The following is a 12,938-nucleotide window of genomic DNA, read 5'->3' as shown; positions in this document are numbered from 1 at the left end:
ATATATACCCTCTCTTCGCTCTATTTTTCATTATTATATTGTACTTGAGCAATTCACTGTCAATATGTAAGGAAGACTCACGAAATAAATTGGTAAAATTTCAATATATATATATATATATATATATTTCATCTATTAATGTTTACGAGACGTAAGAATATATTCTTACATCTCATAAACATTAACAGATGAAAAAAGTATAGAGTTTGTATTAGTTATATCACAATTATACATTATGATTCTTTGTTATCACATTAAGGGCCAAATGTTCGAATTTGTTGATAACTTTATCTATCAAGTAAAAATTCACATAACACTCGTTAGATAAAATTATTGCAAAGTTTAAACAATTGATTCTTAGAGTTGCCATACTTATAAGAATACCCCTTTGTTTTTCATTATTTATTGTCATAACAATAAGCTGTGCTACATTTTTCAATTTAAGTGTGAGTGTATGTAAGATTCAAATGTGAAATTTGTATGTGTATAACTTACATAGGAAAGAAATAAATAGCATTTAAAAATCACAATTAAATATTGAATAATTTTATGTTTAGTATAAATTTCACAATTAAATACTTCTTAAGTTACTGAATGTTTGCACAAGATTACACAGCAATGGTAAATTTTTGCTTCTTTCACAATCTTTTACTCCTAAGCCTTGTGCAAGAAGCTTACGATCCAAACAGTGTTTAGGGAGGTCACATTCTGAAAAAAAATCTGTTTTTTATCTTGTTGCTTAATCAAATATTTTATTTTATTTTTGATACAATATTTATTGTGATTATAAAATATATATATATGTGCTTTATAAAATAATACATACCTGCTATAAATACAGTGGAACTGTACTTGTAACCCATCCAATCTAAATATTCTCTAATGAGTTCATTAAGAAAAATGATATCATGAGAGGCCTTAATAGTTTTAGACTTGTTTTCCTTGCCAGAATAATCGAGCAGCTTGATCACTTCCGTACGCATCTCTGCTTTTATTCGATCAAGATTTCCATCGGCTTTTAACGATTCACGTACAGCTGCAAGTTTAAAATGCAAGGAAAAATAAAATTTACATTTTATCATATAGGAAATATGTTAATATTAACGAAATCTTAATTTAGATTGCGTTAATATGCAAATAATATAAGTAAATAGTCTAAACGTGCAGGAAACAAGTACAATAAATTTACTAAAGACAGTCTACTGTGATGCAAATAATAAATACAGCTTATGTGTAACTTTTCTGACAAAATATTACGTAGAAGTAAACCGTTTGACAATTTTCACATTAACGTATATTTAGGTAATTATAATACCATTTACTAAATCCTCCTCCGTCGTCATTTCACGTCACGTTTTTTATTCAATATCTTTTAAAAATTCAAAATTATAATAATTGAATTGCACGTATAAACAAACACTGCCATTACTGTCTTGGCCCATAAAGCATGCAATGTTTAAGAAGGTAAACTGACTATGTTTTTATCGACTCAATCGAATTTCAGCTAACTTTAAAGAATTAATTAAAATATATTAAAATCACTCACAAACGTGAAAAAAGAAAAAAAAAATTAGAAAATCTATTATGCTCCGGTCAAGTGCCAGTGAATCTGTGATTGATTTATGCGCTCGGTGAAAACCGGAGCAAACTGGATCACACTGTGGAAACTAGACCTTTGTACTCCTCTTTAATAATAAGTTATCGGAGTTTGTGTTAGTGAGGTTCATTTTCTTTCCGTTCGCGTTTACGTTTAAACAACGATGTTGTGGAATGATATTATTTATGTACTACTGTTAATAGTTTCCATAGCGATTGGCCCATTATATCGTAAATTAGAAGGACCTCGTGCGAAACAATGGACCGCAACCCTCCTTGGTTTTGCATTAGTGGTTTGTGTTTCAGGATCGTCAGTCATACATCCAATTATTACCGTCCTCGTCAATGCTGTTATCATAACCAACTTGTCATGGAGGTATGCATTATATATTTTTTATATAACTGAAAAATTGTTTTTTCTATGGAACATATGATTTACGTTTAAAATTTAGGTTACACGATTTCTTTAAAATCTTGTATGTACAGAATCACCATTAAATTCAATAAATTTACGTAGATATTTCCACAGTATCAAAGTCCATCATTAATAAGAACTAATTAACAAGACATTCACAATCAGTAACAGCGATAGAATTACGTCGTTTTTAAGTTTTTAATTATTGATAATATAGTTCCAAGAAGTTTCAAATGTAGTGGCTTGTTAATTCTGATATACATTGATAATACTTTAATTTATTTCATGCTTGCAATAAGTTACATGTATTTTATAATGACATAACATGTATTTTATCATTTGTTATTTTTGTAACTCTTAATGATGTGATTAGTATAATTTAATATATATTAAAAATCAGCATAATTTTATTTAAAAATCAGTATAATTTTAATGAATCTAAACAAAAAAATTAATTTTTATTTATGCTTATTTTAATAATAGAAGCTTGTAATTTTCAGTTTATAGGTTTTTCACAAGTGTGGTATCTCATTAAGAATTTTGAATATCATTGATCCCAAATGTGTTAATAAAAAATTTAAGTTTTAAATAGAACAAAAATCTCTGATAATGTCAAAGTAATATTAATATTTTGTATAAAATAAAATTAATGAATTTAATTGAATGTTGAAAATTACTTGATTATTTGATTTTTTAATATTTCTTTACAGTAAAAAAATAAAATATTCATAATATGACAAAATAATAAAATTAAATTAATAATAAAATTAATAATAAAAATGCTTTCTATTACGATTGTAGAAATTTAAATTTTAAATAAAGTGTTATTTTTTACAAAATTTTTTAAGATGATTTAACACATTATCAGCCGATAAGATAATATTAATCTTAAAGTAATTCAAGCGATATATTTATTTTAGAAATTAAAAATAATTTTTATGAAAAGTTTTTGTATATACTATCGATTATTATTAGCATATGTACACACATTATTTTCTTGATCACTATTAAATTGATAAGTTGCACTGGTTCAAAGTTCATCTTTTTCTATGTAATGTGGAAAAAAAACCGAAAAATATATACTGAATTTTATTGTATAGAAAACTTATAAACATTTTTTGTAACTACTTTCAATATATGTATGATATCCTTGTTACTCGATGTATGTAACTTTTATCCAAGATTAGACTTGATAAATTTTAATTTTACAGAAAATGTCACCTGGTCAGCTTGTATTTCTCCTTTTTCTATTTACTTGTGATTTTCCGACTGGGCGACTACTTCGGTTTACCAAGTCCGCCGACTCACACAAATCTCGTTGTAATGATTCTCACTTTAAAATTACCTGGATTAGCATTCGAAATCAATTCAGCGGCTACAGCATCACCTGATGATGCTCAGGGAGTGAATTCCGAAGCGCTTAAAAAAATTGATTTTATGGATGTAATACATTACAGCTTTAGTTATATGGGTGTGTTAACAGGTAAGGTATGGCATATAAATATAAAATATGATATAATAAATTAACAGAATCGACGTGTAAATTAAATTGTGATATTTGCAGGTCCATATTATCGTTATAGAACATATTGGGACTCTTTGCACAGGCCATTTTCCGACTATGTTGATCCGTGGCCGCTCACCTATTACAAACTTAAACAAATCACCGTGTTTGTCGTGCTGTTTCTGGTGATAAATCGTCTCTTTCCTAGCGAGGTAATGTTTATTACATTAAATAATAAAAAAACGAAAATACATTATGTAATACATTAATATGGTTTAAACGTTCTAAGTTTCACGTATCGTGTTATTATAGTAAATTAAAAACTATCAAAACATCTCAATTACGAACGATAAAATATAAACGATCCGATTATTCTAATGAGACTTTCTTTTTCTTTTTCATTTCAGTACACACAAACAGTGGGATTTGGAGAACATTGTTTCCTATATAGATTTTTCTACATGTATCCGACATTCGCTGGTTTTCGACTGAGAATGTTTATTGGTATGGCGTTGGCTGAATGCGCTTGTCAAATGTCAGGTTTAGGAGCTTACCCCATTTCTTGTCAACCCGTACCTGGCTTAGGTCCACGTGATTATAAAACAATTGAAAAATTGTAAGAATTCTTACTTATATTGTCTACATTTTGAGATATTTATATTCAACAAGTTATTATTTTATTAGTAAAAAAATTCATATAACAAAATTTTAATGATAACGAAAGGTGTTTAAACTGTACAATAAAATAATATTTTAAATAATTTTTTAGATCGGTTGAATGTGAAAGAATAAAAAAAGAAGAGCAGAATTTTGAAACGGTGCATAATATGAACGTATGGGAAGTGGAAATGTCTCCATTTGTTAGGCATACAATGAAGGTGTGGAATACATGCATACAATATTGGATGGCTGTATGCATTTACAAAAGATTTCCTTATAAAGGATTGAGAACCGTCGCCACATTGACTTTGTCCGCCTTGTGGCATGGTTACGCTGCAGGCTACTATTTTTGCATTTGCCAAGTTCCGCTTTATTTACCCTTCGAGGATATCTGTATTAAATTTTACAATCAATGCGAGGAAAAAGGATTGGTAAGTTTTTTATATATAAATTTATATAACAATATTTAAAATTTATTTCGCTATTATTCCATAAAGTACAAATAGAAAATTATATAAGTAGAAATTAAATTAAGTTAGGATAAAGATATACTTCAATATTAAATTTTTTTAATAAAAAGCGTAGTTATTTAAAAGTAAAATAATATTTGACAACGCAATACGATTTAATTGCGTTGCGTTAAACAAGTTTTCTTTTCGTTGAACCATTAATTAAAAAATTTTTCTAGCTTTACCACGTGTTAACATATTATTTATATTATATTTTTGGAATAAAACAGGGTAGAAAAGCCTGGGGATTCTTCCTCTGGTGGGCGAAACTTACCTGCATGGCATATCTCGGCGTGCCCTTCCAGTTACAGCATTTTCAAGAGATAATATATTTTTACAAAAGTTTATACTTCTCCGGACATATTTTAGGACTTGTGGCTTATTTACTATTAAGAGTCTTAAAACCTTACTTTCTTAAACGTCAAAAGAAAGACCACAAAGAAGAATAATTTATTTTATAAGCGTATTAAATTTTAAAGCAGAAGTCTCCACCAAATAAAATAAAAGAAGTCGGATCGTCAGGTATTTCGATTTAACTATTTTTTTAATTATTCATTAATGAAGTTCTATGAAATGAAAAATTCAATCAATTTTTAATTATTTGGTAATTTTTTATATTTGTTTATAATCTTGTGAAAAATATTACGATTTTTTATATATTTTATATAAACTGTTAGAATGATACTAAATGTATATATAATTATAATATACAAGTTGTAATACACATGCGGTAATTAAGTTTTTATTTAGTGGGAAAATAATTAAAGAACGTGGTCGTTTTATATTGTGTACATACAGAATATCTTTGAGAGGTACAGTTTTCGGGAGTGACATTTTGTTTTAGATACCCTGTATACAGTGATAAGCAAAGTGAGAAAATAACAAAAAATTTGGATATTAACTTATTAACAAATAACTTTATTTTATTATATATTATTTAATATTTACATTAATGTTTAAGAGAAATAAATACATAAAAATAAAATTTGTACTGTCTTAAATCCGACACGCGCGGATCACATGTCGCACGGCAAAGATTTGTAGATAGATCGTGATTGGAACGATAGAGAGATTGGAACCTGTCTCGACAGATTGCAATTAACTCTGTGTTCTCTTGATCGCGTCACTTTTATTGTTTTCAGATAACACTGCGTTAATATAATGGCACACGCGGTATGTGGTTCCTTTGCCTGTTCTTGACGATTTGGACAGCTGTGGTACTCACGCACGTAATGCGTGGGTTGTCTTTTCTATCCTCTGCATCCTATTAGATTTCTTGATCCTTTATGATTCCTGGTCCGGTTACATGCTTCACGTTCAGAGTACGAGGAAGATTGCCGTTTTCACCTAATCATTCGCCTAGATTGCTGGATGTAAAAAAAAAAGTCCGAATAAAGATTTTGTGCTGTCTCTTTTGCGCGCTCGTACTCGAACTGAAATGCAAGGAGCGTTTTGGATCCATCGATCGCAGATCGTACGATCTGGCGCTGGATCGCGTGTTGAAAGATGCCGATGAGCTGCCACTACGGAAGCTCATCGATTATCCATTCAAAATCGGAAGTAAAATATTCGATTTTTTTAATATTTATATTTCGTCTATTATCGCGAAAAATGTTAAATGGTATGCGACTATTTTTACTTGTCTCTGAAAAACTTACCTACCCTCAAAATATTCCACCGTTATGAATTATATAAATTAATTTGTAAATCAGCGAATGTAGACTCTATCTTTACGTTACTATTTTTCTTAAACATTAATGCAAATGTTATATAACGTATATTAATATTAAATTATTTATTAATTAAGTGCGATAAGATTCTTTTCAATACTTCCTCATTGTACGAATACTTCCATCTGCCGCTGTAAATATTTAAACTCAATTTATCAAATTAAATTACAATCGTGAAACATTTGTTTAAATAAAATTACAATCATGATAATACTTCTCCATAATTCTATTCATTTAAAGCTGTTGTACTTCGCATGTAATATGCGTAATATATACTATGCAATTTACCGTGAACACATGATTCTGCTTATAGATGAGCAATTGATGAACACGGGGGTTCTACGAATCAGTCACCTCTGTTCGCGAGATCTGGTGATGATCGCGCGATACTTAGAACCCGACATCATGCTTCTGACGATACCCGAGGAAGCCAGCAGTAGACTCGCGATGATTCTTAATTTGCAGATGAACTCAAATTAATTATTCTTCCCTCCTTCCCTCGCCCTGCACACATACATATCTCTCTCTCTCTCTTCCCTTCACCCCTCGCCCTTCCCACTTTCTCTCCTTCCCCCTTTCTCTCTTGCCCCGAACTTTTGCAAACCCTTGATGAATCACTGGTTCAACAGACCGATCACCAGTTTGCACCGGGACGGATTGCACCGGAACGGACCGCACCGCACCACCGATACCGCTCTCTCTCTCGCTACTGCAAACTGCTTACAGCCCCCTGCTACTCGGCTTACTGCTTACTCTCAGCTACCCCATCATCGGCTACACCCGCGCCACGCCACTCCTTTCCACCGCCTGTGGCACCATAAAATCATAACTTAATTATCAGAGAATATGGATGTCATATCCGTGTGTCATAAGTTTTTTTTTTATTTGTTATAAATATATATATATATTTTTTTTTATTTTTTATAGCAGGCTGTAGAAGTAAAAAATGCAACTAGATGAATAGGAATGAAAGAAATGTTGTTACAATTAAAATAAATTAATAATAAACTTCGAATTTAATTCTAGTGCTATTAAAACATTTTGGTTTAACTTCGTATACGGAGTTATAATATGGAATATTTTCGTCAACAGAACTGCTTGGTTGTTATATAAATTTTTTACTTTACACGATGATGCTTGTATACAAGGTTTCATATAGTATGTCACTCAGAAAAACCGTGGGCAGATAATAAGAATTAAAGACGAAAAGTTATATATAGTTTTGTAAGATTTGTGCTCATTATTAAGTAAAAAAAAACGTTATAATTTTTTTCTATATTATAATAAACACAAATTTTACATAATTCTACATGATTTTTCATCTTGAATTATTGTTGCCTACTCATAATTTTCGAGAGAGAAACTGGATACCCTGTATATAAATATTTAAATGTAAATTTTACTAATTACACTTAACTCTTTAAAGAACCAAAGCAACTTTTTCAAAAGTATACTTGGCAAAAGAACCCATCTAATGATTAAAAATGTTTCGTTAGAACCATAGATCTACAAAGCATGTATATTATTTTACAAAATGTATGAATATATATATAATGTATAGCAGGGACACTTTAATTGTAACAATCATATTAATCAAAATATACGCGATTAAGTCTTTCGTGAAAGACTTAATTGAATACCTCGCAGTAAACCACCTCTGATTCCAAGGATCTACAAGCTTCATGCCTTCTAGATTTCCAAAAGATGGAACAATTCCAAGAACCGGCTAGTCGCCAGCAAATCAATTACAATTTTTATTTTTATTTTAATTAATGATGTACACTAATACTATAAAAGTGTATAGTATGTATATGTTTACTTGCATATGTTATATGCGCTTATTGAACAACTTCAAATCAAAAGAGGGATCGTAAGTAAAATTATATAATTTTTTAACGTTCTCTCTCTCTCTCTCTCTCTTTCTCTCTGTGTGTGTATGTGTGTCAAATATTAACCCAATTTTAAAAATTACACAAATATTATCTGAAACGTTTTTTTTTACGGTGTTAACTTTTTTAAATAATTGTGTTATTAAAAATGAAATACATTCTATATAAAAGAACATGTAAAATCATTCTAATATAATGTAGCAAGAATAGAAACAATATAGAGTATTTTCTATTAAATTATTAAAGTTTTAACTGTATTGTGTTTGTCTAAGTTTTTAATCATTAAAAAAAAAAATTAATGGCTTCTGAAAATTAGATTTGTTCAAACTAATTAATAAAACTTGTATTCTTAATATTTTTGTTAATAGTCAAATTACAAATCACTATTATCTCTGCGATTAAAATTTGATTTAAAATATTGTATCGATTCATCAGTGAAGACTTCGTACACGAGTGAGAACGTCTTCACTGGTGGATAATTAAAAAACAAATTTCTTTGAGAGAAATAATATTAACGTGTAGTATAACTATTGTTAATAAAAATATTTATAAGACAAGTTTTATTAATTTTTTAAACATATCTTGTTTATGTATGCGTATTTGAATGTATGTATATCGTCATTTTATACAATTTATACTAAATGCATATGTGTGTAAAATTTATATTTTTATAAGTGAGTTAAATAATACAATTTTATACACATATGCCGCACCCACATATATATTTGAACCCCTCATAAACACATATACTTAAAAAAAAAAAGATTAATTTGCAGAAAAAATGTTTTTTTTTCAATCTTAATTAATTTCTTTCCTTACATACTGTGGATATACACATTAAATTGTATGTATTAATTTTAAAGAATATTTCTTTTTTTTATATACTACTTAACTGTGCCTAGTGAAAAAAAAGTTTTATCATTATTTTACTTTACCTAAAATAGTTTTGTAGCTAATCGCATTGCATAAGCCTAATAATAATTTATCCTGCATGTAAAGCTGAATAAAGAATAACACCCATTTAACGGTGCTTAGAAAAGATTTGTATTCCATTAAAATCTACTTTATATTTTGTTGACAATTACATTTTAATGAAAAAAATTTTTTTATAAGTAATTGAAACAGATAAATCACATTAAAATCCATAAAGGAAAACCAAGGGATACGTAGTTTTGTCTTTTCAGCAGTTCATTGCGCTTTATTATAAATGCATCTACGATATGCAAACTTACATAAACGATTGCCTATCAACACAAAACTTACTTCTAGGATTGTATTGTCGTGCGTAAAAACAAACCTAAAAACTTTAAATCCATTCTCAGTTATTAAGTTTTCCCTTGAATCTAGCGCGTATACTTTAATATATTACTGACAAACATTATTTGTAAATTACTGTAACATTAGAAATTTTATTAAAATATTTCTTCTCAATTTTTTTACAAAAATATTATATTTAAAAAATTATTGTATTACTCATTATTATAAATATATCTTTAAAAAAAAAAAAAAAATTGCAGATACAGGTATGTGAACATTTTTAAGATATTTCTAATCAATTATTTATCTAATTAAATAATATAAAATAATATTAAAAATAAAATTAATAAAACTATTAATTTTGTCGAATTGCTCATTTAATTAATATCATAAAATGTAAGTTTTATCAATGTTTAATTAAAAAAAGCAAACTATTAATTGTATTATTAATTTTATCGTATCGTATTTTTTAATTTATTTTACCAAATATTTACACAAACTTTAAATTTGGATAGCATAACTTATTTGTTCAACTGTCTTATTTTACTGGAAAAAATTCATTTTTTAAGTGTGCTCGTTAACGATATGTGTTAAAGAATTTTCTAGTTTCAAAATTTTATCTGCAAACAATGTTTGTCAGTATTACTTCAAAAGATATAGCAAGTTTTACCAGCAAAATACTATAATATGTTGGTAAAGAATAGATACAAGTTAGAAAGTAGAAGAATAAGAAATATCGTAAGAATCTGTTTTTAGTTTATAATATTAATAATCGCTGATCAAAAATATAGTGAATGGTACATGTAGGCTTATGAAACAATACATAAGATCTTATATTATAAAATTTATCAACTATAATTCGTTATTGAAATATAAAGAACAATCCAAAGTTAGATTGTCACACAAAGCAAAATGTCTATCGAATTTGTATTAATTAGTTTAATAATCGTGAAATAGGAATAATTATAATTATCTTTATAATGAAATTATGTATACATCGCGCGTAAAAGAGAAGCATAAGAAGAAAAAAGGGGAAGGGAAGGAGAGAGAGAAACTATAAAGACGAAAGATATAATAGCAACAATATATATATATACACATTTATATATTTATGTGTTTGTTTAACATGTATTAAAATGATAGAAGAACGTGAAGAAGCGTGCGAGTGTTGCTATAGAGGGTAATGGAATACCTTTTTTCTTTCAATCTCAATCTTATTCAGCACTCGTTGGATACGCGCGTACTCATTCTTATCCTTTCGCACACTCTTCAATCAGCTTAGTCCCTGGAGACATACATAACAATTACTTGTAGAGTAAAGAAAGTAATTTGATGCTTCGATGTTTGATCATGGAAACACAATCGTTTTATGTTGTAACAGTAATTGATATAATTCTTACCTAGACTTGGAACGGCTGTCTTTCTGTCTGTCCTGGGATTTGCTGCGTGAGCGTGATTTGCCACGCGAGCTCTTGCTGTCCGAACGAGAGCGGCTGCGGCTGCGACTGTAGGAGCGCCTACGATCTCTGTCGCGGCTACGCGACCTACTGCGAGATCGAGATCGCGAACGCCTACGGTCTCTGCTTCTGCTTCGTGATCTGTGAACATATATGAATGATCAAAATCTTTTTATAAACAAGATATTTGTACGGTAAAAAATTAATTTACTTATTTCTTTTTGTTCTGTCACTTTTTTAATGTTTAAAAATAAAAGCAACAAAAATTTACCTTCCACGACGACGACTTCCACGGCTACGATGAGGAGATGTTGGACGTCCATATCGTGCCATTTGGACTCGAAGTTCCCTACCATCCAATAATCGTCCATCCATAGCGTCTAATGCATCTTCAGCATCACGCTTATCATAAAATCTGCCAAGAATTATACGTATAAATATATATTTATATTTAGTTGTCCTATTCTTTAAAATGTCTAAAAAAATTTTTTTTTTTAATGTTTTAAAAAAATTAATTATTAACAATTAATTATTAACAAATGTAAAATTCAAAAAAGAAATATCCAACTATGCTTTTGACTTTAATTTAAATTCGACTTCAAGATCAACGTAATTTTTTTAAATAAAAAACATTACTTTTAATTTTATATTTAAAAAAGCAAGAAATTATGGATTTGGTCATATATCATTGTTATAAGGGTTTAAATTGATCCTTAAAGATCAATAAAAAATAGAATGATACGCTCGGGCACTCGGGTGACGTTCTCGAACGCAGCTCTGAAATAAAGACCTTACATTTTTTTTTTTACATTGCCGGTACACATTTGGAAACAAATGTATCTTGTTTAATTATTAAAAAAATTTTATCAAAAAGTGTTACACGTATATAAAAATTTTATTAAATTTTTATTAAAAAATAATTGCTTTTATTTAGTTTTTTTTTTTTATTTTTAGTTTATAATATTTATATATTTTTCCACAGATATGATCGACTTCCATATTAACTATTAATCACACAGGTAAATTCACAGTTTTTAATTACCTTTATTTATTTTTTATTCATATAATTTTCAGAAGTATCAAATTCATGGAAACAATTTTTTTTTAATCTCTAAAAAAAATTGTAAAAGACTGTGCATTTTATGAACAATGCCAAGTTTATTTCCAGATTGTATAAAAAAAATGCAAGCAGTAGATTTTTCGTTATTCCTATATCTCGTCTAAAACAATAATGCATCTTAAAATTAAACAATATTATTTATATAACAAAAATAGAAATCTAATTATTTTATTGTCATTTAAAAATAAATCGTGATGAAAAATATATGTATATCGAGATAGAGTACTAGGTACGACGTGCACATTGAATAGCCGAAATTGCCGACTAGCGCTTTCACGTTGTAACATCGGCGCGTCAGCATCGGCACAGGCATCGTTTTGAAGCGATTAAATATATGAGTGGATCAAAAACTCGTGCGTACACCGACTTAGAGTAGGGTGCTATAATAAGATCGCTCACCTGACGAATGCGAACCCGCGGCTTTCGCGCGTGAAACGGTCTCTAGGGATGTAAATGTCTCCGACTTCACCACATCTCTCGAAAACGCGTCTCAGATCTTCTGGCGTTGTCCTGTACGTGAGATTATCCACTTTCAGAGAAACCATCCCATCAATGCGGGGTGGTGGTCTACCGTAACTCATTTTTCTCGTACAATCGTGACACGCTCAGAACTTTTGCAAAAGAACACGCGGAAGTCTCGTTGAAAAATTGTAACGGGATTACTCCGACTTACGACCCGAAAGTCCGTACGTGAATGCGACAAGCGTAAAATGGCGGACGCTCCGAGAAACGACTCAAGGCGGAACATCCGCAACGTGACCATAAACTATGAACTAGCGTTCGGAACTAGATAGTAATCAG

At 29.3% G+C, this 12,938-nt stretch overlaps 3 protein-coding genes across 4 annotated transcripts; 1 reads left to right on the top strand and 2 right to left on the bottom strand.

The window, feature by feature from the left end:
* Positions 1-387: 387 nt before the first annotated feature.
* Positions 388-1,471, bottom strand: LOC139113387 (centrosomal protein 20). Its single transcript, XM_070674522.1, has 3 exons — positions 1,316-1,471; positions 827-1,036; positions 388-708 (listed from the first exon to the last, which is right to left on the bottom strand). Exons 1-3 carry the CDS (start codon positions 1,341-1,343, stop codon positions 572-574), a joined length of 375 nt encoding a protein of 124 aa, XP_070530623.1. The 5' UTR covers positions 1,344-1,471; the 3' UTR covers positions 388-571.
* Positions 1,472-1,663: 192 nt separating this feature from the next.
* On the top strand, positions 1,664-5,408 carry Frj (membrane bound O-acyltransferase domain containing farjavit). The gene is made up of 6 exons (XM_070674494.1): positions 1,664-1,972; positions 3,223-3,494; positions 3,576-3,727; positions 3,923-4,131; positions 4,285-4,606; positions 4,915-5,408. Exons 1-6 carry the CDS (start codon positions 1,761-1,763, stop codon positions 5,131-5,133), a joined length of 1,386 nt encoding a protein of 461 aa, XP_070530595.1. The 5' UTR covers positions 1,664-1,760; the 3' UTR covers positions 5,134-5,408.
* Positions 5,409-5,586: 178 nt separating this feature from the next.
* On the bottom strand, positions 5,587-12,873 carry Sc35 (SR family splicing factor SC35). Of its 2 annotated transcripts, XR_011547674.1 has the most exons (5): positions 12,537-12,873; positions 11,289-11,432; positions 10,961-11,158; positions 10,753-10,845; positions 5,587-7,221 (listed from the first exon to the last, which is right to left on the bottom strand). XR_011547674.1 is itself a non-coding variant. In XM_070674515.1 (4 exons), exons 1-4 carry the CDS (start codon positions 12,716-12,718, stop codon positions 10,839-10,841), a joined length of 531 nt encoding a protein of 176 aa, XP_070530616.1. In that variant the 5' UTR covers positions 12,719-12,873; the 3' UTR covers positions 10,637-10,838. The 2 variants fall into 2 exon arrangements, 1 of the variants encoding a protein (XP_070530616.1); XM_070674515.1 differs by lacking the exon at positions 5,587-7,221 and having other exon boundaries at positions 10,637-10,845.
* Positions 12,874-12,938: the final 65 nt, after the last annotated feature.

Source organism: Cardiocondyla obscurior, linkage group LG02, assembly GCF_019399895.1.
Source record: "Cardiocondyla obscurior isolate alpha-2009 linkage group LG02, Cobs3.1, whole genome shotgun sequence".
Classification (NCBI taxonomy): Eukaryota; Metazoa; Arthropoda; class Insecta; order Hymenoptera; family Formicidae; genus Cardiocondyla; species Cardiocondyla obscurior.
The sequence above is the reverse complement of the archived record's forward strand: the minus strand, read 5'-3'. Positions and strand labels throughout refer to the sequence as shown.